At 42.5% G+C, this 25,306-nt stretch overlaps 1 protein-coding gene across 1 annotated transcript in view; it reads right to left on the bottom strand.

The window, feature by feature from the left end:
• Positions 1-219: 219 nt before the first annotated feature.
• Positions 220-25,306, bottom strand: part of HS6ST1 (heparan sulfate 6-O-sulfotransferase 1) — a 139,647-nt gene continuing 114,560 nt past the window's right edge. The window contains exon 3 of the mRNA XM_009318901.1: positions 220-7,103. Coding sequence (XP_009317176.1) covers positions 6,395-7,103 — 709 coding nt within the window. The 3' untranslated portion in view covers positions 220-6,394. The remainder of the gene's footprint in view (positions 7,104-25,306) is intronic.

The raw sequence follows: 25,306 nt of genomic DNA, 5'->3' as shown, positions 1-25,306 counted from the left end.
GATTTTTGTAACGTTGGCTCAAACGTAACAATAAGAATAAACAGACTGTAGTTTCTGCTTGAATGTTTCTCTGTTAGGAGTCTGGTTTTTTAGCAGAAAACAAATATTCTCCATCAACTCCACTGGCAGCTTTATCTCTCTGTGATACAGGAAGGCAAGACATATTACACTGAAACAGCATCCAAAGGCCAATGCAAGGACAACACACATGACAGATGCTCAGTTTCAGGGTTTATTTCATCTGCTAACATTCATTCTTCATCTAGACAAAAACAATTAGATGATTATTTTTTTAATCCAATTTTTCTTGTGGAAGAAAAGAAAAAAACTTTTAACACTTTTTGTAAGATGCTATAAATAAATACATAAAGCCTTAAGTGTCACTTGGCTGAAGTTAAACAGTTGTCTTTTATTTTTTGTTGTTTTTAAGTTGCTGAAGTGGAAAAAAAGTGCAAACCATACACATTCAGCCCAATGGAATGACTCCAGCCACAATCACTTTCAGAGAAGCTGAATCTGTTTGATCTACAATATGGAGGATGGAAAGCGCGTTGGGGGACAGTTGTATTTTTTTACCCTCAGTCACACAACTCCTAGAAGATAAAAACTGAGTTCCTTGGTAGGTAAAGCACACAAGAAAGTGGGGAGGAAGAAAAAGGAAGTCCTGCCTGCATTGCCCTTTCCCTTCCCTGTGCAGATTGTGCATCAGAGAGGAAAGAAGAGACAATATAAGCAAAGCCTCAGACAAAAACAAATGACAATGAAAAATAAGATCAGATACCAGTAGGGATGGTGAGAAATCCTGTGGCTGTTGCACGTTTGCCTGGCAGACTACACACAAACACAGAGGAACTTCACATTGAGAGAGGGTGGGGATTTTTGTCTTCTTCTTACGAAAAAAAGATGAAAAGGGGCGATAAAAATAAGTTAAATCATATTCCAATATGTACAAAACAAATCATGCTCAGTAAACCCTTTGAATATAAAATTATTCATTATAGTACAACTCTCTCAATCCAGTCTGCAGAACTGACACCTAGGGGAAAACAGGGAGGGGGAATTGTGGGGCTTTGAGGGATGAGACACACTCATTTGCAAATCTTGGGTTTTTTCAGCTTGCATGGCTGAAAATTACAGAGAAGACCACCTGCAGCTGGGACAATACAGGCTTTAATACCCATGTGCTTATCAGGACTGCATTCACCTTGGCAGAACTCCGGTAGATGGGGCAAAACAAGCAGCCACAGATAGCTCAGATTGTGTGCACAGACACGAGCTCCGCTGCTCGCTGGTGTACCTGAATTGCTGCTAACTGACCTGTGCTTTAAAGGCTTGGCTCTACTGCTGATCAGGCAGTGAATCTTGCATTCACTTCTGCCTCTGGAACACGATCTGCTAATATTCGTGAAAACAAGAACAAAAAGACAATGCAGCCAGCCCTGTGATTTGACTCCAGCAGATAGTGTGAGTTGCATTCCAGGATATAGCCCTGGAAATAATACAATGTTTAGCATAGCCTGTGTTGCAAATTCCTATAGCTTTACCAAGTTTTGTGACATTCAGAAAATTCTGTGGGATAGGGGAGGGTCTGAGTAACTCTAAATGTCAGTAAGAAGCTAGAGAAGCTTTTAACCCCAGGATATAAATCTTGGTCAGGCCCTGTTCTGTAATGTTGGTCATTACCTTCTGTAGCTGTTCAGTGGTCTCTGTGAAGTGATTTGAGGGGCTCGGAGTGAAAACTTCCTAACTGACATGTGTCCGTACTGCCACTGTGGGGGTCCTTCTGCCTTGCTCATATTCTCAGCAACTGCACTGCCCTTTCTGCTCCTACAGGACAGCCCTGGGAGAGAGCATTCAAAAGCTTGTTGGGATCTTCTTTATGCTGCTTCCATTGCCATCCCAGTTTTGTAAGCAAGTAAGGGACTATGGGGTGGAAAAAACATCAACCTGAAGTGCCCCCCATTTATTCCAAAATTTTGGACACGAAGGGAGAAATTCAGGCAAGCCAGAAATTCACACTGATCCTTTGTTGAGGGGTTTTTTTTGTTGATGACTTTGAACCCCATGACAGCCTGGGTCTGCAACCTTGTCAGTCAATCCTGCATTTTGTGACCTGGGTAGGGTACAAGGTGGCATCTGACTGTCTGGAAAACTTCGGAGGAGGCAAACTCCTTCAACAGAGCTAGCTGGGATGAGACAAACGAGCAATAAAAAGTTTTCTTCAGCAGAAACACCCACCAAGCAGTGAAGTTAACCCTGTTCAGGTGACTAAAAGCAAAAAGGATCATCTTCCTAGCACTGCTCCGTGTCTTGGCCTTTCCACCCTCCCAAACCAGGAATGGAATCTGCTGGGAAATACCCACTCGGAGCATCACCCTCATTTGTGGATGTGCAAGGGTCAGCATAGTGTAAGTCGGCAGAGACTAAGAGCCTGGTACCAGATAACTGCCTCTCCAAAATGCTCACTCACGCTAATACTGCTGAGTGTATGAACCCTGAGAAATACCTTACACAGCCCCAGCTTTTGTAAAGGCTTTTCACGGGGCATCCCTGGAACCATGGCAGAAACACTGTGGGATGGATAAGCATCCGACCAGGTAAAATCTGAATTCAAGAGGAACTGCCTCACCAACTCCAGTAAGAGACAGGTCGCAATCTTGCACCTGCACTCATGGTACCCAGCACTCACCTATCCTGACCTGGATCATGATGCATTGACAGGCCCCCTGAAGAAACACTTCATGTAGTGAAGAAGGTCTCAGTGCATCTGGAAGTCACAGGAAAAACATTTTGGAAGAAAGGGGCAGATATTGAACAAGAATGTACTATCTGGCCACTACTTCTGCCGGAGTGCCTTAAAGCCGTTGTTCTCCATTCATTTCAAAACTACACACACATTTTTCATGTTATTGTAGCATCAAATAATCAGTCCTAAAAATAAAAGAAATTGTACCACTTCAAACTGTAGTACATATAAATCACAAAAAACTACATTCACATTATGTTAAAAAAGTTCCCTTAAACCCACTAAAGGAAGAAGATAGTGCCAGGTACATCCTGCAACCCATGCTCTGGCATATAGCACTTACAATAAATTAACGCATGGCCTACAGCTGTAAACAGACCAGCACAGCAGCCAGAGTGAGGGATGGCTTTTGGGTCATTCTCTTCATTTCCGATACTTGGAATCTGTTTCAAAGTGCCCTATACTTTTCATACCTTGGAGTACCTCTTTAGAGTGCGTGAATTTGTTATTACCAATGTACAGGTGGAGAAACCGAGGCATTTGCCGGGCGCAGGATTTGAATCTAGAAATTTCTGCCTCAGTGCTAAGCTGAGGCCAGCCCTCCTTTTGTGGGTTGAAGTGAAACTGTTAACAAGACAGTTTTCAAGATAGTTTCACTTTTGCTTGTTACTGTAATATATTACAAAGCAAATGTTGGAACAAGGTCTTCTACTGACATGCTTCTAGGGTCAGAGGCTGCCTCTGATTTAGACAACCCTGCAGATAGATCCATTAAAATCCAGCTGGTAACTCAGAGCACACAACACAGAAACAACTCAGGCCAAATTATGCCGGTCCTAATCATACACAATATCTCGTTTACTGTCACCCTTTGGTAGATGAGAGCAGAATTTGGCCTTCAGTACAGAATGGCTCTCAGAAGACAGTGCCGGCATACGCAGACCCGCCTGGGCATTCACCTCACTTCTCTGCCAGAGCTGGGCCAATGTGCACCTCGAATATGGATTAGCTGCAGTAACCATTTACGCATTATGGATCCATAACGCAGGATGCACAGTGAAAAGCCTTTGGGGAAAGCTGGAAACTGTGCATATAAAACAGTTGCTTTTTATATCTTGTGTATTGGTTTTGTGGGTAAACAGCCTGTAAAATTGCATTTTTTAAATATAAATGTTTTCTTTAGTTACAGCAACACATAAAAGCGCTGGGAACTAGCAGACATAGCTCCTCCCAGTCTTGGAATTCAGAGATGAGCAAATGGATTTGTAATACTTTCTGCCCCCAAGCCAACAACCGAAAATTGCTTCATTTTGCTTCCCACTTTTCAGCTAGGAGGAAATGCTTATGGCCAAGCTACACATCTCTGGGAACAGAGGCTATTTTGTTGCAGAACCTTAAAGACAGTGACACCACTAGCAAATATTGGTACCAGCCAAATGCATGGGTAACGACGACCCACTGTGCTTGTAGATGGATGAGTGTGCGCTCGGGCACTTTGCAGCACCAGGATGCAGACCTGATCAAAATTCATCTGAAATCAATAGGAATGACATCCTTCGACTTCAGTGGTCTTTGGATCGGGGCTGTAACAGGGTTGTATTTGAGCCCAAAGTGCTGTTTGTATTTTCTGTTCTTAAGTTTTTAGTCATCTTCACTCTTCTGGAGAAGAACATCTCCAAAAGCAAGGTGTATCCCCCAGGGTGTACACAGAAGAAACAAGGCAGCTCCTCTGCTTAAGGCAGCCACCTCCTTTGCAAAACTCAGTCTGAATTTGAAACTGTTGGAAACTGTACAGAGGCAGAGAGGGCGAATTAAAATACAAAACAAGCAGCACTTCAGTGGATTCGTGTGATGGGAAAGGGACACTGTAAAAACAACACGCTAAAGCTGAATGCATCTGCTCTCTGCCTCTCCTCTGGTGATTGCAATGCCATATGTGATCTGCAGTTAACATGGCCTTTGAAAATCAAATCATGTTCCATTTGGTTCATAGTTTACCCTAAACAATAGCTGGTTCAGGTCTCACAGGCTGAGTAATAACGGGGTGAGACATGAAACAGGCAAAAACTGCTTCATTTCCATGCTTCCAGCCAAACAAAGAAGTGCTTGCAACAGCAAGAAAATAAGCCATACTTTAATTTGGTGAGTGGGAAGAGGAATTAGAGAAGTCATTGTTGTTCTATGACTCAAAAGTCAGTAAGCAGAACCTGGTTAGACTGTCACCACACTGGAGGATTAAACTTACATGAGTCCCTAAAAAACAGCATTGAAAGAGAAAGAGTTCTGCTTTGAAAGTGGTCTGAGACTAAAAAAACATTATCCATGATTCCCCTTTCCAGTTTTATGAACACAGCTTGTTCATTTAAAGTAAGAGCTGCAGAACAGGCACTCTGCCAAAAGACAATGTGCACTGTCTCATAATTAATTCAGACCCATAGTCAGAAATTTTCACAGCTCTGGAAGAGAGCCCCATCCTGTTCCCACTTAAATCAGTTCTGGTGACTTCACTGGAAGCAGGCTGATGCCCATTATCTCTTGATAAAAGCAAGTAAAAATAACTGAAAAAATACAGATACGGGTATGTCTGTATGCTTGTTGTAGTTCAGTATTTCACATAGCAACAAACAAAACAAAATCACCCCCTCATCATGTTGCCATTAATGACTGATTATTTGCAGGGTCTTCCTGGAACTTCTAGTGCAGATTTATGAGGGAGTATTGCTATTTAACTTCTTTTAACTTCCTTTTTTTTTTAGTATGTGGGATAGGGTTTTCATGTGCTGTTAACTTGTAATACTGATGAAGGCATGAGCGGCAGTTGTGTAGGGTGACAGGATGGCATGTGACTGCACGTTTGAGCCTATGTGGAATTTGGCCGGCTTTTACCTTGTTTTGGGACCTGCCTGTGAAACAAGTCTGGGAGCTCTGTGCATGAGTTCCCTATTATTTTTGTGATGAAGTTGTGTATGTATATGTGATACCAGTGCAATGTATCAAAACCACTGTGCTAAGTACATATCCTAGGCGAAAGTCAATTTGCTTTAATGTTTCTCATCCTCTGATGTTTTTCTTCTTTTATTTTTATGGTGCTGTACTTTCTGGCAGTGGCTGCCAGCTGAAACAAAGTGACCACTCTTGTGCTCAGATCACAGCCTGACAGGATAGCACATCATCAACTTAGTCACCGTTATCATTTCCTTACAAGCAATGCAATTCCCATCCCACCTCCAAAAACACCCACAAAAGAAAACCTCAGTTTCCTTGTTTTTTAATTATGGATCTTTATATCATTATGTTCAGGGGATAAACAGATTTAAAAAACCCTACTTCTGCCATTTGTGTTTGAATTGTGAGGATAAGAAACATTCTCTTGTATTTGGCCTTAAGAGCGGGTAACTGCATTTGTGCATTTTTTGTCTCTGCATTATAATGTTGACCTTTTTTTATTTTTATGTATTTATTTTTTTTTAAGAATCTCATTGGTCTTGTAAGAAACAGTAAAAAGACCCTATGCTTAAGGAAGCAATCTATCTTCTGTTTTACAGACTTGCTTTTAAATAAAATATTTTTTGTTGGTTTTGTACTTTTACTTCCATGATCTTTTATATGGAAACCCTAGAATATCGTTAATATAAAAGTCTGCCTAGGCTACCACTTCTCTATAATATGGCTCATGTAGTCCTCAGTGGGCAAGCGTCCTTGCTCTTCGGTCTCTTCCTTGGGAAGTGCTTCATTGGACCGGTGAAGAAGCCTCTCTTCCCGATTCTTTATCCTCTGCTCCATCCTCTCTAGCTGCCGTTTGTACTGGTAGCGCTGTTGGAAGAGGTCCTTTGCATAGTCATAGAGCTGCATGTCCAAGTCATTGAGCTCCTCAATCCTCCGGATGGTGTCATTATCCACCTCCACCCCTCCTGCCCTGGTACTGTTGTACTGCATAAAGGGCCGGATGAATTTCAGATTAAAAGTTCTCTCAAACAGGTACTGAGTCTTTCTCTGGAACTCTGTCAGGCCAAAGAAGGCCATGTCTTTGAGGTTCTTTTTTGCGCTCTCCAGCAGGATCTGTGCTCGCTTGTTCTCTGGGATGAAAGACATGTTGTAGCAGCCCACTAAGCTCAAGTCAGCCAACATCCTCACTTGGCGGTTGTTGGCCAAATTATACGGGCAATCCATGAACTCCTGCAGCGTGCAGCCTGACCAGTCCGTGCCTTCATAGCACGATGGCAGCTCTTCAGGAGTTGGTGTCCTGCCGTCACACATGTGCAAGGAGGTCTTCCAAGTAGCTCCTCGTTGGACATGACGCCATTCGCTGAGGTAACGAGATACGGGGTCTCTCAGCAGTGTGATGTAGTAAAATTTTCTACAAGAAGAAGAGAAAATAAAATAAATATCCTGCTAGTAACAAGAAAGATGCTTGGCAAGCCGAGATCTAGTGCAGATATCAAAAAGACAAGAGTAAATCAACATCACAGCATCCATTCCACTGTACTGTTGGATTATTTTCTTCTTGCAATATCTCATGCGAAGTAGTTTGTGCAACATTAGACCCATGCTTCTCTTTCTCATTGCCTACCATTTTAGTCTTGCCAAGTAGTAACGCTTTCACCGGGACATCCATTTCCAGCAACAGACTGCAATGTCAGAACAAATCATCAGTTTTCAACTGATCTACCAACTTCAGAGAGCAACTGTGACTTCAGGGACTGCCTGGCCTTTCACACAACCATGCGCTCTCTGAATCAGCCAGGACTTGCTCTTCAGGACAGCCCAGCAACTGAACTGGTCTGTTTATGAGCTGGGCCTATCATTTTTACTTCATGCAGATGCTGACCAGGACACCTACTGCTTGATTGATCTGGCTGCCGAGCTGAAATTTGGGAGTCTGCAGTGAGTAGCAGGATAACACCACAGGAACATAAGTGAAAATGGGAAATCAGGAATGCAATATGCTTTGTAGAAAGAGAAGGCGTGAGTTGACAACCAGCAATAGTACCAATAGTTTATTCTCATTTCAGCTAATCTGCTATCAATTCACACAAACTTAGACACACCTTTGACACATGAGACTAAAAAGGAGGAAAAAGCAAGACAATCAGGAGGAACACACATAGTGACGTGGGGCATTCTTGCCGTTCCAAGTATAATGAAGTCCCCAACAATACAAGCTGTCCCTTGAACTGAAAACATGACAGCTGTCTTGTACAAAGAGACGCTCCAGCTTCAGCCAACCTTGAGCCTGGATAAAGTTCTGAAATTGATAGTGATGGCGGTCTGCAACAGCCCTCTCCAGACAGAGGGAAATGGGCCTTTTTTTTCCTAACTTCCAGTAGCTTGGGACTATGGTGTCTCTGAGTGTTTCTAGAACAAGGAAATACCTTCTCTAGTTGCTAAAGCTGGCAGGGAATTAAATCCACATGTGCTCCCAGCGCATGGCGCTGTGTGACACTGTGCACAAATGGGAGCACCTGGCTTTGGCAGGCTAATGCACACATGCTACTGGAAATGTTTCATAGAGGGGTGGCAGTGGATTCATTTCCCCATCAGAAATGCATCTTTGGAATGCTTCTATTGCTCGCTGCCCTGCCGGCACGGCTTGGGAGAGCTGAATGTGATGGCCATTGCGAGGGCACTGCACAGTTTTTTGAGGGGGGGGAAAAAAAAAGCAAAAAAATTCTGCTTTGCCTATTATTAACACACCCATATTTTCCTAGCACCTTCAATATTATTGTTCCTAGCAGTAACCTAAATTACTGCAATAAGAGTAATTTAATGTTAAGAAAATACATCAAAGGCATTGCCCAGGAAGTCTAATTTTAAGGAATGTTTGCTTTCCCAATTTATTACTAACTTGCTGAAGGGTTGTTCCAAAGCAGTAAATTTTGGTCTTTCCAACAATGGCAATGGGTGTCCACTCCAGCTCCAATTCCTCTCCTGCTTTCTGTCTTCAGAACTAGGGCTGGTAAAAACATTTGCTATTTTTGGAAACTTTTCCATCTCTCTTCATAGCAAGGGTATCACGCTGTCTAGTAATACTGTCTAGTACTGTCTGTGTACAGGGAGAGGGGAGAAAGAAGGGGAGCAGAGTGCATAAGAGAAACACTTCCCTTAAATTTACCTCTTTTTCCTTCATTTACGTTGCAGCCTGTAATGATTCAACTACCGAGACTGAGATGCAGCTATGATTTATACAGACAGTGCTAAGAAACCTCTAACAGATGGGGATAAAATATGACAGTGGAAGGAAAAGGAAAGCAATGATGAATGCCAGATGTTCAAGCAACAGACATTGATGCTAAACACTATCAGCATTTTTTGACTTGTGAACTGTAGTGGACTTTTTATTTACACCAATATAATCCAAAGGTGGCATTTTTTCCTGAAGCAGGTTGAAGCCAATTATTATTATGTGGCTTACAGAGGCAACTAGACGTTTCACCTAAGATCAGGGACTCATTTGTGAGGTATCCAAAGACACAGGAGGAGCTGATTCCTGTCCAAAACTGCAGTCTATACAAATATGGATAGGGAGAAAAAGAAGAATTAGTATCTGCATTTCTGTAGACAGGGGAACAACAAATATTAAATGATGTGCATAAAGTCAAATGGGTGTCTGTGGCAGAGCTGGCATGAATCGGATTCCTGTAAGCCTGAGTCCATTTTGCCTTCTCTCTCTCTGTTTAAACTTTAGGAGTCTATTAGTAAATCAGATTAATAAATACCCCTGAGTCCATTTTGCCTTCTCTCTCTCTCTCTGTTTAAACTTTAGGAGGCTATTAGTAAATCAGATTAATAAATATCATGCAAAGCTTCTAGGGTCCATTGAAACAGACAGCTTGAACAGGACGTGGATTGAAAAAAGTTTAAGGAGCAAGTACTTCTTTCTTCACACCTGCACTATAAGAGTTATTATCTTAGTTGAGGCAATACACTGGTAAATATTTTACCATGAGCAATCTCTCTCTAAGACTCATCTGAGTGAAGAGAAAGCATAGGAAAACAGGTTACATTTTTTGAAATTATATTGAATTTGATGTGCCCCTTTCCAGGTCTGTCACATAGAAAAGTGCTTGAAGGAGGGGAGCTTCCCTCCTAACACAGAAATAAGATGTATCTTTGGGAACTGGAATACAGGTGGTGGAACCAGGCCCCTGGAGGTACTTTAGGAAGCTGCCCCAATGGGGCATAAATAAAAAAAAACAACAAACCCAAACAGAGACTGCAATGCAAAAGCATAGTTCAAACCGCCTAAGTTGAGATGCACCATTGACATACTGAACGTTATGCTCCCAAACCTGTATTTAGCTTTCTGGAAGGATATTAGGTTCAGAGGTGCAGATTCCCTCAGCTCTCAGGAAAGTGAACAGCACACCTTTAGGAAGACTGGGGCTTCAGGAACCAGAGAGATGAGCCACTTTGATATTAGATGAATGATCATGGAAGTATTCACCCAAGGTACTTAAGATACTGAAGTTTCCATTCTCAAACTGTAACTTGGGGATTGCCTTTAAGTTCAGAGAAAAGTTAGATATCTCTCTAAAGCATCATCCATTAGCAGCATCGTTATTAACATCGCGAGCCAGAAAGTCGGGGGAACTTTGTGCCAGCGTGGTTGAGAACACAGGCACTGCCACTTGTCAGCAGTGGCTTGAAATTTATGAGGAATCACATGACTAGTAAGTTCTTTTTTGTCATCAGAGATAAAATAAACCCATAAAATACATGCAGCTGTGAGTGCCCTTCCTTTCAGCATGGTGCCCCAGACAGCTACTTAACTTAAGTATTCCTAAAGGCTCATTTCAGAAGTGTGGTCTTCTCCTAGCCCAGATGGTTCCACTCAATACTGCCTCATAAAAAACCCAAACAGCCCCAGTTTGGTCATGCAATGCCAAGTCTCACTGGCCTTCCTGGAGTTAACAAGCTTGAGCAAGAAAAATGGACATTCTAGTTAGTAAGACACTTCTTTTCTTTTTCTTCCCATGTGAACCTGGGCAGAACAGCATTACTACTCTTGCAGGCTCCCCTTCTACATATCCACGGGGTCGTGATCCCCAGGAGGACAAAGAAAAGCAGAAGCCAAAGTCACACCTCTGCCTTTCCCTGCATTATTGTCCCTGGCAGTCCCAACGTGAAAATCCAACTGAAGCTCCCTGGGGCATTTGCAACTTCAGCATTGCAACTCGGATCTGCATGCAGGCTGCACAGTTTTGTTTGTGGAAAGAATCACTAGCACATTTATTAAACAGAGCAAAATGAAATCATGTTTTTGATAAACAACCCTGTATTAGAAATGAAGTTGCAGGGAGAAAAAAATCCAATATTAGAAAGGAAGGGCAATCTTGCCGTTGTAGTACACAAATGAATTCAGGAAACTTGAGTGTAAGTAACCCTTCTGTCAAAATTAGCCTATGTGCCCCAGACAAATCTCTCTCCCTCTGCCTCTGTTTCCCATGTGTGAAGGACTGACAATGTCTCCTTTGTCTATTTTGGCAATTCAAAGCATAACATCTTTTGGAGCAGGAACCGTCTCCTTCAATGATTATGCAAAGCCCCTGTTCATGGACAGAGGTCAGAGGACAATAGTTAACTTGAGGCATATTTTCATGACATAGGCGTCAGGGGCACTGTTGCCCTACAGGATTCCCACCCTGGACCTCTCCTTCCCGTTCTCACATAGCAGCACAAAGCAGCCTTAGTTTTGCCAGCAGAGATTTTTTTGCAGGGCCATGCTGCAAATGCAGTCACTGAGCAGATCTGGGTTAAAAATAACCCTTTCTTGCAGACATGAGGGAGTGGCTGAAGCCCCCATTTAGTGATATTCTGCCTTAATTCCTGTCAGCAGGTTCCTCAGCTAATGAAGGGGAAATGAAACCCTTCTTCCTCTAAGAAACCAATTCCTTCTCTTTTGCTAATAACCAGTCAATATAATTCTGATAAAGTGACAGATTCTAAATATGATGCTATTATCTCTCTTCAGTTCATTTCCGTTTATTCTTTCCTACATTCCTATTTGATACACCCTTCTTACTTCCCACTGCTGGTCTCTAAAATCTGCCAAGAACTGCTTATTTGACTGTGCAATCCCCTATTCTTCGCTGTGATTAAATGCTTCCCTCCCACACAGCCAAAATATCTTATTTTTTATTTCTACAGGTTATTCACTGAGCTTTCAAGCATCCCTCACAGGAAAAGCAAAATCTATAACAAGTCCTTCTTGACTACTGTGGTGGCCTTCCATGAGATAAAGAGCAAAATAAGGATAGCCACTTCCAATCATACGTGCTTCATCCCACTTGCCAGGAGGGGGAAGGGGAAGGAAGCTGCATAGGTCAGCTTCAACCATATAACCCCAATCTGTCAAAGCAACATGCCCCCAGGCTGCAATTTTTCTACTGCTAAAGAAAAAAATAATAAAAAAACCTTTCTATGTCCTCACTGAATTAAATGAATTGAACAGGGTGTCTGCCAGCTTGCAGGAATGAGAAACACTCTGTTTTGTTTAAAAGAAGTAGTAATGTCAAATTTGTGGCTGATTTAAGGCATCTTTGTAAGCCAAGCCCATGTATTACACACTCCTCAAATCATTTGTGAGGGTCCTTATTCAATTCATACTGGCTCTCACTGTAAATAGTTTATCACTAAAACAACTAGTGATTTTGCCTCCCACCAGCAAAATGAAAACGTGCACCTACCCTGACGTTAGTCTGCAGGGACCAAGGAAAGAAGAACTAGAGCAGTCAGCACCCCTACTGGGATCACTTAAACCCTCACCTTACAGAGGCAGTTAAGGGGATTATTAGGTAACCGTTATCTCCACTGAAAATGGACAGTGTATCCTAAAGGAGCAGTTCCAGCAATGACCAGGTAAATAACAAGTAAAGGTGAGTCAGGTGTCTCTAATGATGTTACCTACAAATAACAGACGTATGAAAATCTCTTTTACCCTTCTGCACAGAGCCACAAAATGACCTTCTGCTATGGTGGGAAACACTGGGGTGTAGAACACTCTCCAGCCAACCCCACCACTTACTTCAGTAAAAGTTACCTCCTGCCTTATTTACCACCAGTACACCAAACCCCTGCCTTACCACTTTTAAAGCCCAAGCTTGGGAAGACTCCACGTATTTCCGTTTTTTTTAACTCTACAGTCAGATTTCTTGCGTAGCAAAACACACTCTCAGTGAGAGATTGGAATCTAATATATGTACAATGATTACTTCCTTTGGTAGCAAATAGCCCTAATTTTCTTCAGTCTTGTTTCCTCTCATCTGGTGTTCATTTAGACTGTTCCTGCATTTCACACACAATAAACTCTTCAGCCTTTAAAAGTCATAGAAAAAGAAAGAAAACCCCAAACAAACAAATAAACAAAATAAACAAGTCTCTTCTGTCCCCTATGTTTAAATAAAGGTTGCCAGACAGAACACCAAAAGCCAAGAAACTTAATAGCAAAGCCAATCCTCCAGTACTCAGACTGTGTAAACACCTACATCGATGTTTTTCTTTTCCAGTAAACCAGGGGGGTGTCTTTATAGCAAGTCAGTGCTTGCTTTGGTAACTGGGTTTGTTTTGCACAGTTGTGTTTGTTTTGCGTGATGGTCTCTGCTCTTGGGACTCTGCTGTATTAAAAGGTAGGATGTTTTGAAATGTAACAACCAGAACACAGGCTCTGCTCACCCTCCCGATCTTCACTCGGGGACTCTTCCTGGAGTTCGATTTCACCATGGGCCAATTCCCGATGCAGCGATCCCTGGACCATGCTGGTGACAGCCCACTGAGAGCTAACCCCTAAAAACAACCCTCAGGATGCTTCAGGAGTTGGAGGCAGAAGAGAATACTCTTGTACTACAGACAAATTGACATGCTTTTTTTCCAAATGGAAAAATTAAACTCTCACAGACTCTCTTGGCTGGATGCAATCCAAAGCACAGGTTTCTAAATACACAAGGGTGGGTTTCAGCAGGTAAAATTGGGTATTTCAGTCCAGCTACCCCTTCTTGAAAAAGAAGCAGAGTTGTGGGGAGGCTACACTCTCTCACAATTCGGCTGTATTTTTGAGAGTGTTTAAACAAAAAGCTGCTATATGAGTGCCTGTCTGTGTGTGGATGCTCCAGAAACCACTCACCTGCTTCTCCTAATCTCAGTATATGCAAAGTGGAGTCTCATATGTCACACCAGCTCCAAGAAACCACTAATAACTGTACTGCACCCTCAGCTCCTGTTAAGGCAATGGGGGAGTAAGAAGGGCCATTCTTCCAGGAAAGCTTAAATGCAGTTCAATACGAACATATATTCCTCCATTCCCAAGAAAGAGGTTTCAAAGCAGATTCTGGAGTCTGTGGAATACCCTGGCCTAGCAATCTGCTGTCTGAGCGCCTGCTAGGTGTGCGGAGCTTTGGATTCTCGCGGACATGACATGCCTAACTCCCTCTGAAACACAGGATGGGGTGTGAGCACCAGCAGCCCCTGAAAAAAGAGCACTTCTATAGCTGGCAACATTTATACGGCTTTTGGGGCTGCAGCCTTACCTGCTGCCCTTCCAGTTCACAGTTACTGCCCAGGAGAATTGCAGTTGGATTAGATGATAGTTGTAGGTCCCTTCCAACTATCTTATCCTATCCTATCCTATCCTATCCTATCCTATCCTAAAAACCTCTTGGGGAAGAACAGATTAAAAATGGAAAAACAGAGTAAATTCTAATTCTAGCAGCTACAACAATACTGGCTCAGCGTGTAAGTAGATCTGTACCAGATTTCAGAGTGTAAATGAACCTGAGATTACTTAGGTCTGGTCTTTTGGATTTAAATAACTGTAGAGTCAGAATCTATTACATATTTCTATCTTTTAGCAGGAATTAAAATGCGTTATATTCATTAAATATACACTTAAAAATACCAGTACTATTTAACCCTGGGTTAAAAAAATAATTTAACTGTGAGGAGTCATGCATGAAAAGCCACACCTCTCTTTTTTCCCCTGTGTATTTCATAAAATGTGGAGGATTTTGAATGCTTCACAATCCTGGCGATGCAGCCTTTCATCATACCATGAACGGTCACGCTGCAGTGCCAGCCAGGGAGCGTGAAGCTCATGCATGTGTGTACCTGTGTGTACGAAATACAACACATCTTTCTTGCAAAGGCAATAGAAAAGATAACAGAAGCTGACAGTGAAGAAGGAGACAAAAGAGCAAGCAGCAGCTCAGGCATTTCACAAGAGGAACAACCACCCCTCCATCCACTCAGAACAACTTTAAACACGCTCGCCTTTTGGTGTTCGCAAGACATGCACGGGCTCTGAGTCACAGCTTTAAAAACACCGGATAGAGTCAAACACAATTGCAAGGGCCTTCCCCAGCCTGGTGGTGAAGAAACCTGCAAACATGAAACCAAGGCAAAGATCAATCTGTGTGCTCGATCTGGACACCCTGCAGCAATCCAGCCTTGATTTTGGAATCTGATAGGAGCGATAATACTGTGTGTCTGCATGTGCCTCTGCACACACGGTGGCTGCAGCACAGTAACAGCGCAGTATGAGATGCCTCTATTTAAAGTTGACCTATGAAGAAAGGTAGGTCTACAAAGCAATAGTTGGAATACTATTACGCATATATTCCTTTCACACAGATATTCCTTCTGAATTATATTGGCAAAGGCTGTAGGGCTGGAGAGGAGGTACAAAGGATGTAAGTCAGCCCCAAAGGCAGATGGGTGAAACCATGGTTTGTTAGAAAGCTGGGAGGACACATGTAGCCTTGATATCCACCTTGGGAGTGGCAGTATGATACAGACTATCCCATACTGATGAGATATATATAGTAATACAAGGGAGCATTTTATGTCTGGAATCAAATGCAGCATCAAGATAGGTATGGTTGGGTATTAATTCCTCTGAAACCATCAGAAATGGACACTTTCAGAATCATTATCTCCATAAATGAAACGAGGGTACGCTTTTACCTTAGATCTCAGTGTTCTGCAGTATTGAGACTTGCTGTGTTCGTAATACACTGTTTCACACTCAGCCCCAGTTCAGATTTGTTAGCAATATACTACTAATAGGCTTTTAGCCAGGAAACAAGTATGGTCCTATCACCCTCGTGTCTCATGACTGTTTTATATCCAATTAGCAGAATAGACACAGACTACCGAGTTTTAACAACATCTCTGCTTTTCAAGAAAATTGAGCTGCTGGGTAAGCACAAGAATTTCCTGTTGCACTGTCTCTTGCAAACAAGTTAATCTAAAAAAAGATACATGACATGTTATGAACCTTAGGAGTGAACCGCCAGATCATTTTTCAAAATGACAGATGTGATGAAAATTGGCCAAAGGCTTGGAAAAAAAAAGTGGGGGTCAGGGTGAGGGGAGCAGATGGGGGCGGAGAGGAAGGCATTCCAGAGCCCTCTGGAGCCTTGGACTCCTCTAGGACCCATTAAAAGCTTATGTTACTTGCACCGTTTATAAACAAGTGCTTTCTTTGGCCATCATAACCTTCCTCATACGAAGCGCTTAGGAAGTGTTGACTGCTGTCTTCTACTGAAGCAAGGCACCAAAAATGACGGCAAGTAACAAATCAAATACCTTTGATTTACCACCTTTCCCAGGTTTCAGGAGGTTTGTTGTGATTCCTAAGTGACCTTAGTAAACCGACTAATCAATAGCACATCTGAATGCTGACAGACTGCAATGGAAAGTTTCACTGCCAGAAGGATTACATCAGTGCTGGCAGAGGACAGACGGTAGAAATGTGGACTGCAACCCATGCCTATTCTTTGCATTCTTTTGCTTTTATTATTGCCCCTGCTGTCATCAAGGTAGGAAATTTCCGGATGAAAAAACACTGCCATACTCCATAAGAAGAATTTTCATTCCCTTCACTTATTGGCTCTGTGGCAGAGGCTTTCATTTTTATTGATTTTAGCATTACACAAAATTCAGGTTTTAGTAACACATTACAGCCATATTTACTATAAAATATTTGCTAGAAGGGTACTGTACCCACTATTTTTTTTTATTTCTCCCTGTATGTTAGACACATCAGAATCAAGAAAGAAACAAATCAACCCCTGAAGAGTAATGAGACGCTGAACTTTTAATCTCTGTGTCAGAGACCAATTTGCACTCATAGTTTAAGTGGAAAACATTCGGCGTCTCATTCTAACTCTGGAAGGTAAGTGCTGTCCCCTAATAAACTACCAGTGCAGGCTGCCATGTTATAAGGGGGGCTGAACTTTAAGTCTCCCCCTCGACATCAGGACTGAGACACATTGGTTCTGCACGGAAATCTGCACAGCTTTGTACTGTCTTTGCCCTGGGAAGAGAGAGAATGCCAGGGATTCAGCCTCCCCAGGTGTCAAGATGGATACAACGAATAAAGCAAGTGCATATTTTACCTAATAAAGCAGGATTTCTGCATCTGATTCCTGCACACTTCAGGATGCAGAAGAACGAATGATCGGGATATTGCCACACAAAAAAGAAAACCAGAAGCAAGTTGAAATAGCATAAAGACAAAGCAGAACTATGCAATATGCAAAGATATTTATCCGAATCAGCTGCAAACAAAGCAGATAGGCTGGAATTTGCATTTTCTTTTGAACTGTAAGCTAGCTTCTCTTGCAAATCACAGGAGCTCCACTGGCAGTGAGATTCAAGAAAGACTCAAGAAAAGTGTAACAGCATGATCGACAGGAAGTACGTCTCCTTGAAGAAGATTAAATTATAAAGAAACCATACAGGAAGATTAAGGGAGCAAGAGTAGCAGATATTGATCGCTTATGCAGGACAATTGAATTCCTCGGCAACTGCCTGCCTCAGCCGAAAGGGATGCAATATTTGTGTCAGACAGCTGCAACTGCAACACAGACACCTGTGAGTTGCTCCTGGATCAATCTTGTTTCAATCAAAAATTGATGGATGGCTACTTTTATTGATCGGAGTGGGAAGACTCAGGAAACAGAATCGAGATGCACAGAATTTTGAAACTAGATTGACATGTCCTGGACATTCAAGTAAACATTCTAACTTTCAACCACCAAGGTACATCAAGAAACAAGACATCCCAAGAAAGAAAAACACAAAGAGCAGCACAACCCATTCCCGTAAGCAGCCACAGTGCAAGCTGTTGAAAGGACTGGTTTCCAAAGAGCTCCTCTGTTCCTCTGTGAGCCACGTAGGGCTGCTAGTGAAAGGGAACAACTACTGCCCAGCAAAGCAAATCAATGTGAACTACGTACTGCCATACACCTAACGGCATGAGATAGGGGACTGGTCCTAATTCTATTTACCCGGTTCCTTCTTAAAATTCATGCTGGGAGAGGTTCCCACACTGCTTCTTTTCTTGCAAATAGTGGCTTACATATTAATGTATATTAGAATATTATATAGTGTATATTGGAATATTAGTGGCTTGCAAAGAGTACCAAAGCTCCCTCTTCTCAATTAGCTGACTCTCCCTTGCTCAGGACTAGCAGATGCTGTCAAGCAACAAATTGATAATCCTCAAGAAAGCAGAACTACTAATCAGTCACTTTTACATTTAAGATCCCTTGGAGTTGCCACTGCCTTATACTGTTTTTCTAATTAATTGCACTGGAATGCACTTAAGCAAGCCCCGGATCAAAGAGTCAACTGCAGAGATTGAAATAAATCCTGTCTGTGTTGCTAATGCCTTGGAAATGGATGACTTGCTAAGCATTCAAAATCCTGGGTACCAGTGGTTTAAAACTACAGATAGTGTGAGACACTTTCAAAGGAATACTTTTAAGAATAAAAAGGAAAAAGCTCCCTTCATTTGCTTGTAAAAGACAATTAAACAAAAGCAATTGTTCAACTAATTTATTGTGAAGTTTGTGTATCTTATGTTCCTTATTCTCCACTTTGCTATCACCAGAAATCACAGTGCAGGAGTGTCAATTTTCATTACAGCAAAACTTTATCATCATTACAAATTTCTTTTTTTTATTTGCTTTTATGAAGGGTTGAAATCTTTTCAAAATAATGATAAATTAAAATGACTGGGGATGGATGTGTTACCAGTTGGTGCAATAAATCAGTCTCTTCCTGCATGAGTCTCTCTCTCATGGTTTAGAATATCATCAAAATGCCTTTGATTGATTTACAATTTAGTAATCCAGCCATCATCATCCATAATTCCACAATAAACCACGCCACTTAATGTAGCTGTTACAGATGTTCAGAAGTTCATTCCTTGCCTTTTAGGAGGTGATATCTAGACAGCAGCTGCAGACACTAGGACTAGCTGGGGAAGAAAAATCTGTCTTCAGCACAGGAAAACATCCCATTTTCCTATAACAATGCCCTGTCTTTAAAGTGGAAAGACATGCTGCCAACCTTGATATATCCAGGTTCAATTATTAAACACCAAATATCCATATGCATATATGCACCTCCCTTGCCAGTTGGCAGGACTAACAAGGTGCCTGGCTTCTGCCTAAAACACGTTATTTCCTGGGAAATCAAGACATTACTAAAAGCCGTATGCAACAAATCCATCAAAGGTTATGCAGTGAAAAGCAACTCATCTCACACAGGTCATGCCAGCATCAAGAAATCCATGTTGCAGTGCATTCTGCATGTGGCACAGCATCCAGAGTCAGACCTAAGGAAGTACTTAGAGTTTGCTCTTAAAACCACCACAGAAACCGGGCTGAGGCAGGCAGGAAGGGCTGCAGCCTGATGAAGAGGGTGCTATTCATTATGCTGCTACTGTAACCAATACCAGCCCTTCCTGACAGCACAATGGGAGACTTCATGGGCATCATTACTCATTTTTTCACAGATTACTGATCTGAAAACAGTAGGTTAATTCGTGGTTTCAACTTCTTTTGCTTGAGCCTGAAAACAACACAGCATGAGCTGGCCTGCAATTAACACTTTTGTTAATACTGTTTCTTAAAGAAAATACGTAACACGCACAGTACAAGGTGCAGGTATTTTATACCAAACAGCACTAGGACTCTCTGCCAACCTCCACAGCCGCAGTTCATTTAAAGCAGGCATACAGAAATATCCAACAGGAATTGTCAAAGTGATGGTCTAGGTCACAGAAACAATTTCTCTCCTAAGTGAATCACCATACTGAGGAAGCTAACAAAGACTGCAAAATTCATTAGCTGAGCAGTGCTAGAAAGGTCTGCTCCAAATCCATCACTGATCCGTCTAGGCCAGCCAGCATCCTGTCTCTGACAGTGACCTGTCCCAGGCGCTGCTGAGAGAGGTGCAAGGAATAGCAAAGCTATTTCTAATTACAGGAATCCTCTTGTTTCCTCTTAGCTGCACTCACAGGAATCACAAATCAGGCTTGTGGTTTGGGTCTTCAGAGGGACATTTGAGCCTTCAAAACTTCAACAACCATAGGATTTCTTTGTTGGGTGATCCCTCACATCAATACATTATGAGGCTTAAGAGTTGGCAAATCTGAGTGAATGTAAGGTCCAATGAAATACCAAGTGGGTATTTCACAGGAACAGCACCCCTGGACTGTGAAGAAGGGGTATCACGCCCTAACAAACCATGGGTTCTTCTGCTTCTAAGGGTGGTAAATGAGATCCCTTGCCCTGTGGCCAGCAGGAGCACTTACGACTACCAGAAAAGCAGCAATGTGTTGAACATGATTTTGAAAGCAGCTTTTTGTTTAATAAATCCTTGGCAGACAATTTTTTTTTCTTTAAATACAGGCCAATGTTACCGCCTTGCTTTCCATTTGAAGGACTCTGGAGGTGTCCTAGCTGGCTGAAAGGCTACCTTTCAGCTGTGCAAGCTCCACTGCAAATAAGTCTAATTATGTGCTTAAAAATGTACGTTGCAACTCCCCAAAGCACTGCTTTCAACTCAGGAAACCCCTTTGCTTCTCTCCAAAGAAGTGCACAGTGGGCCTATTCCTCCTGCGTCTATTGCAGCCTGCGAATACCCCAACATCCCAGCGGAAAGGGAAAGCCCAGCTCTCTCCGAGGGAGACCCAGCCCGACTGCGGGGCTGGATGTGGCCCAGCTCCCACTAGATGGCACCTGCCTGCTGCTGAATGTCACCTGCAGCTGAGCGCTGCCCGCCTGGTCCAGCGGAGAGGGGAAGCTCTCCTTATGGCAATATTTTTCTTCCCTTCTCGTGGGATTTGTTATGCCTTACATATTAAGGCCACAAGTGCAATTTCATTTCATTGGGTTGGTGGGGGAGGACAACGACAGGAATTGGTAACTGTGAACATTTCCCTTTCCATACTGGGGCTGGAGGCAGCGATGCCAGCGTGCCACCCGACAGCACCCCACGCTACACTGAAGTCATCACAGCTGGGTACCAACCGCAGCCTCTGATGGGGTGGCGCAGCCAAGTACCAGAGTTGGCACAAGCGTGTCTTCCCAAGGCAGTTCTCTGCACACACAACTTTCCTTCCAGAGGGACTTAGAATACTTGCCACTGGTATTTACATTTCCAATTTAATGGCATATATTCACTGCTTACTCAAACATTGCACATGAAGTGCCCCCTGGCCTGCCGGTGATGTTGCATACATAACCATGGGTTTTGCGTTGCAAGATTACAATTTGGTATCTATAGAGCCTTTTGCTTAAGTCTCTGCCTCAGGCTTGACTACGAAACATCACCTCCAAAAAATTTACACAGGATTTTTCTCTCTCATAGGCTTAGGTTACATGGAAAAGTGTTGCTGGCATAGCTGCACTGTGAGAAGTAAATAATAAAAGAACATTGTCAGCCAAACAGCAATGCCAGCAAAAAGTTGTGGGTAGCTATATATACAGTTGTGGGTATAGCTTATTCTGTCCAGGGAAATGGGTTAAGTTACAGAGGCAGAGGAACACTTGCCAGTGTGAGTTCTCTTCCAAGAGGGGTTTATCAGCACATGAAATAATCACATTTTGAATGCAGGCATGTGCTTAGTCTCTCTGTCAAAACAATTATCACAGAGAAAAAGTTTCTTGTGTTGCGTAAATTTTGAAGTAAGAATGTGGCAATCTACATCCCTAGAGCATGCTGTGATAAGTCTCTGCCCACAGGGATCTGCTGGGCTGAGGCCATTAGTTCTTTCAGATACACTGGCAAACTGCTGAGCTTGGAGCGGCTTTCAGTCACTACCAACCTGGGATGGATGAGAGCTGGTCATCTTGTTACATGAGGCTCCATGTCCCACATCCCTGAGTCATTCAATCCCCTGACTGTGTCTTCACATAAAAATTTATCTTTTCTTTGAGAATTTTGCCAATGGGAGCTGGAGGGTAGCAGGGTCATTGCAATCCATTTCTTTGAATACTCTGTGGGATCTCAGCTTGGTGTATTTTATTTTTTCATCCCAAAGAGAGGGTGTATACAAAAGCAAAAGATCTGGAAAGCGTTTAGCATCACAGGAACTGCCAGCACTGCTTCCTTTGTTTGCTCTATTTAGCCTGATGACATTTTTTATCATCAATTAGCTCAAACACAGAAAAGCTGCATCTCTCAGTTGACTGTGGGACACAGGTATTGGGGTTCAAATTCCCCTTGTTAGTCTTTCTGAGAAGCTGGTCCGATGCTTGTTGTGCATCCTGTTATTCCAGTCAGCCTAGAGACAAGTGCCAGAGCTGGCATGAAAGGCATGTATCAGAGACAGAAAAAACCAAAGGTAAATTCCTCCCACTCCATGCTTGGGCTTGGTGTACCTGTTACTACATGTGTATCTTCCTTATGCCAGACATAACAAAGGCAGAAGCAGTTGTAAAGAGGGACAGAAAGGGGATTACTAACACAGAAAATTAATATTGAAAGAATCAGTACAGTAAAGATTCACAATGTTCACTCTGGGAAGACAAGGTCTTCCTACTGGAGAATTCCCTGAAGGGAGGAACAGTAGCAATAGATTTGGGAAAAAAAAAAAAAAAAAAAAAAGAAAAGAAATCCAATCACATACCCTATATTTAAAAATTAAAAAGACTACCAGATGCAATTACATTCATGATTAAAAGATCTAACAGAAGCATATTTAAATTCATTAACTTAGTCCACACTTTACTACCTCAGGAGACCAGCTGCTCCTGGAATACAGAGCAGCAAAATACAAACTACATCTTGCTTGTATTTGATCAAAACCTTTTGGAAGTTTCAATGATCTGGCTGTTAACATCTCTTAGGTGATAATTAGGCTCTTGGGGCAGCAAACATTGTTTGGGAGAGAAAATGCACTGTGGAAACATAAGTAGTGGAGCCTTCTGTCTTGCTGAAGAGTCAGTTATTCCACTATATAAAAAAAGGCAGTCAAGGGCAAAATGAGGCCATTTTCAAACAGAGACTCATTTTGCCTGTGCATATCAGCAATCAGCAGATGCTCACCTCTGTGTAAACTGTTTACTTTAGGTTTTGCTCATTTCTTGCAACATATATTTTAACCAAAATATTTTAGCCCTTGTGCACTGCAGCTCATGAGCACAGCTCTCCTCTGGAAAACAGACGCTGCATGGTTTTTCCACCACTGTTTGACAGCTGTTTGGTAGCAGGTACCAGCTGGGGCTGAGCAGACACTTCTCCCAATTCCCGTCCTCCCAAGCAGGGTCCCTGGTCCACCCCGGCCTCCTGACAGGGCTGGCCTCTCTGCTTGGGGGATGCTCTAGGGCCTCTGGCTGCAGGACGAGGCTTCAGGGCATGTTCGGAGGTGCTGGGAAGAGCCAGAACCTCTCCATGGGATGAAGCCTGTTAGCAGGGCGGATGCACAACAGTATTCTCCGTCTGTCCCAGGAGGGCACTAAATTAACAGCGGAGGCACTGAGTTACTTCCTTTCTGTTATTGCCATGGGACCTATTTCCCTGTGACTGGACAGTAAGAGACTTAATTAATGATAACTGGAGTTTCTGTTTATTGTTGGGTCCGACACATATCTGTCCTTCTAGTCTTTCTCTCTGTATGCTATGTCTGGTTTTGGTCTCCTCCATCCTGCAAGGCAAAGCTCACCTCCTCTGGATAAAGACCTTCCTTCTCAAGAGATCTTTTAAATAATTCTGACAGTTGGAGTCTTTCCTGTCCTTCCTGCACTGTCCCCCATAATCAAGCGCAAGAAACATCGAAGGACAGAGCTGACCTTTCAGACAGACAGCTACACATGTGCCTGAACTGTCAGGCAGATGTTTTCAGGACCCATTTCAGGATTTTACTCTTGTGAGTTAGTTATGATCCATGGCGGAGCGCTCTGCATTATGGAAGCGTCTGCTCTGCCTCAGTGCCTTTGGGAAGTTGCACCATTCCTGAAGAGCTGTAATTCAGCTTGAAATCAGCAGATTTAGAATCCAGCTATTTGTGCCACATGAACGTTATTTCCTCACTGTCTGCAAATGTAACTGAAGCGCCCGGTCTCTTCCCACACCACCAAGGAAGCCCTGATGGTATGCACAGGAGCAGGAAGAGCCTCCTGCTGTCTCCCAACCAAGCCAGCCTCATTCATTCATATGAAGTCGGTGGAGATGTAGCTACACCAATTGTCCCACTCAACTTTATTTCTCCTTTGTCACTGAAGGACTGGAGAGGTCTATTTTATTTTGCTTTAAAAGTCATATAAGGCAGCTGATGTCCATTGACAAAAACTTGAAAGCCAAGAATAATTCAGGTATCAAAATCACAGCTTTAAACATTCCTTGTTTGAGCACTAGCCTGGCAGTACCTCACAGCTGCTGGTATGGAGGCGAGAGCTCTTGCAGGGGCTGGAGAAAGATGCTCTTCCATGACTCATCAGCCATCCCTCCAGTGAACAAGGACATAATGACAGGATTAGTCAGAAAAATTGTAACTGTAACCAAAAGCAAGAAGAAAATAGAGGAGAAAGTAGGGAAGAGGATGGGAAATTGTGCTGGTCCGAAAACACTCAACACCAACTTTCAATTCTAAAACTATTTGCTAGTAACTCAACTCTAGACATGTGATTCTGGACATGTTTCTATCTCATAATCAGAATTAAACACAGTCTCAGATCCTCATTCTGATGACTAGTAGCTACATTTTTTCTTGTTATATATGGGAACGTATCATACATACTATATTGTGTTTCAAATACATAGGAAGCATCCCCTTATTGCCATATTTTTGGGACAATCCTTAATACTGCTCCAAAAGTCAGATAAGTACATGCTTAAGTACATTACAATATGAGATAGCTTTCCTGAAAGGGACCTGGAATTCAACCTGAGCTGAAGTTACTTATAGCAAAACCCAAACATATTTCATGCAATACCTCTGCTGTGCATGTGACTTGGAAAATAATGGAATTCTATTTTGTGAGGAATTTACATGAAGTTGTGAGTGGGTCTTTCTAGAGTACTCAGTCTCAGAGAAAAGGGAGATTATTTGCATCTAAGAGCAAAATGCCCATTAATACCATGAACAAAATTCTATGGATAAGGCTTCTGATGGCACTTACAGAAATTGGGTGCCAAAAGTCCCTTGCAAAGAGAGATGTGTGTTGTATCATTCTCATCATCTAGGAGCCTGTAAAGGCTGCTACGAGGCTTGAGATTGGGTACTAAAGATGGTGGGTGGCAGATTTATGAATCACACTCCAATTTTTTAAC

This window comes from Pygoscelis adeliae, unplaced genomic scaffold (assembly GCF_000699105.1).
Source record: "Pygoscelis adeliae isolate BGI_AS28 unplaced genomic scaffold, ASM69910v1 Scaffold30, whole genome shotgun sequence".
Lineage (NCBI taxonomy): Eukaryota > Metazoa > Chordata > Aves > Sphenisciformes > Spheniscidae > Pygoscelis > Pygoscelis adeliae.
Note: the sequence above shows the minus strand (reverse complement) of the source record. Positions and strands in the feature narration are given on the sequence as shown.